A 1006-nucleotide genomic window follows, 5' to 3' on the forward strand; every position below is an offset into this window, starting at 1 on the left:
ATAAAATTCGTCAATAAACATAACAACATAGGCATAATCAAAACAACTAATTTTAAAGAATCAATCAATAATCAAAACAACATACACACATAACCTGAATAACACAGCCCAACAAAGGGAGGCAGGCAATCTCAAAAAGTATTGTTACACAATCTTCAAATCAGAGGGACCTTATCAGGAAGGCCATGGCTTAAGAACCAAATTTAGATTTTATGCTATTGACAACAGCATCGTCTACTTGGAACGCCTGAGTTAACACTTCATTAGGCATTGGGGGTTGTGAACCAAAGAGAGTTGTTGAGGAAATCACAACCCCTGGCATTTGACTATTGAAAGAAGTGAAGACAATACCTTTCCCGTTTCCAACATTCTTTTGGAAGTGTACAAGTCCCGTAGGAATGACAAAGACCTCTCCAGCAGTCAAAACCTTAGAGTAATACACATTGGAAGTTGTCACAAACCCCACAAGTATGCTCCCTTCAACAACCAAACCCATCTCAGCTGCACGAGGGTGAGTGTGTGGTGGATTAAGTCCTCCAGGGCCAAAGTCTACACGGTTCATTGAAATCCCAAGAGTGTTAACAGCAGGAAATGCAAGGACGTTTGCAGGAGTGACACTGAAGTTTAAGTTTGATGTGTTAGTGACACCCTCTTTGCTCAGATCAAAGAAAAAATCACTTGCATTAAGTTTTGAGGCAGGTATGCAAGGAAATCCGTTGATTGATATGGATGCATTCAAATCTGCAACACAAAAGTCCTGTAACGAATCAGGGTCAGCTGATAGGGAAGGCACCGGGAGAAGCAGTAACATTAGAAGGCAAGATAGCAGGTAGAGGGGTGAGTTTGATGATTTCATCATGGCTGCTAGAAACTCCTGTTTTTTAGAGAGTACAAGATTGTAAAAGATAAGTTTTTGGTTGGTTTTGTGGTTGAAGAATGAAGATCATGGTTCTATATATAACTCTCTTTCTATGTGAAAACCTCAATAGTCTTCTTAGTTTTGCTG

At 39.9% G+C, this 1006-nt stretch overlaps 1 protein-coding gene across 1 annotated transcript; it reads right to left on the minus strand.

Annotated features, from left to right (window-relative positions):
• On the minus strand, positions 1–921 carry LOC115965835 (germin-like protein subfamily T member 2). The gene has a single exon (XM_031085131.1). The coding sequence runs from the start codon at positions 857–859 to the stop codon at positions 191–193; it is 669 nt and encodes a 222-aa protein (XP_030940991.1). The 5' UTR covers positions 860–921; the 3' UTR covers positions 1–190.
• Positions 922–1006: the final 85 nt, after the last annotated feature.

This window comes from Quercus lobata, chromosome 10 (genome assembly GCF_001633185.2).
Source record: "Quercus lobata isolate SW786 chromosome 10, ValleyOak3.0 Primary Assembly, whole genome shotgun sequence".
Lineage (NCBI taxonomy): Eukaryota > Viridiplantae > Streptophyta > Magnoliopsida > Fagales > Fagaceae > Quercus > Quercus lobata.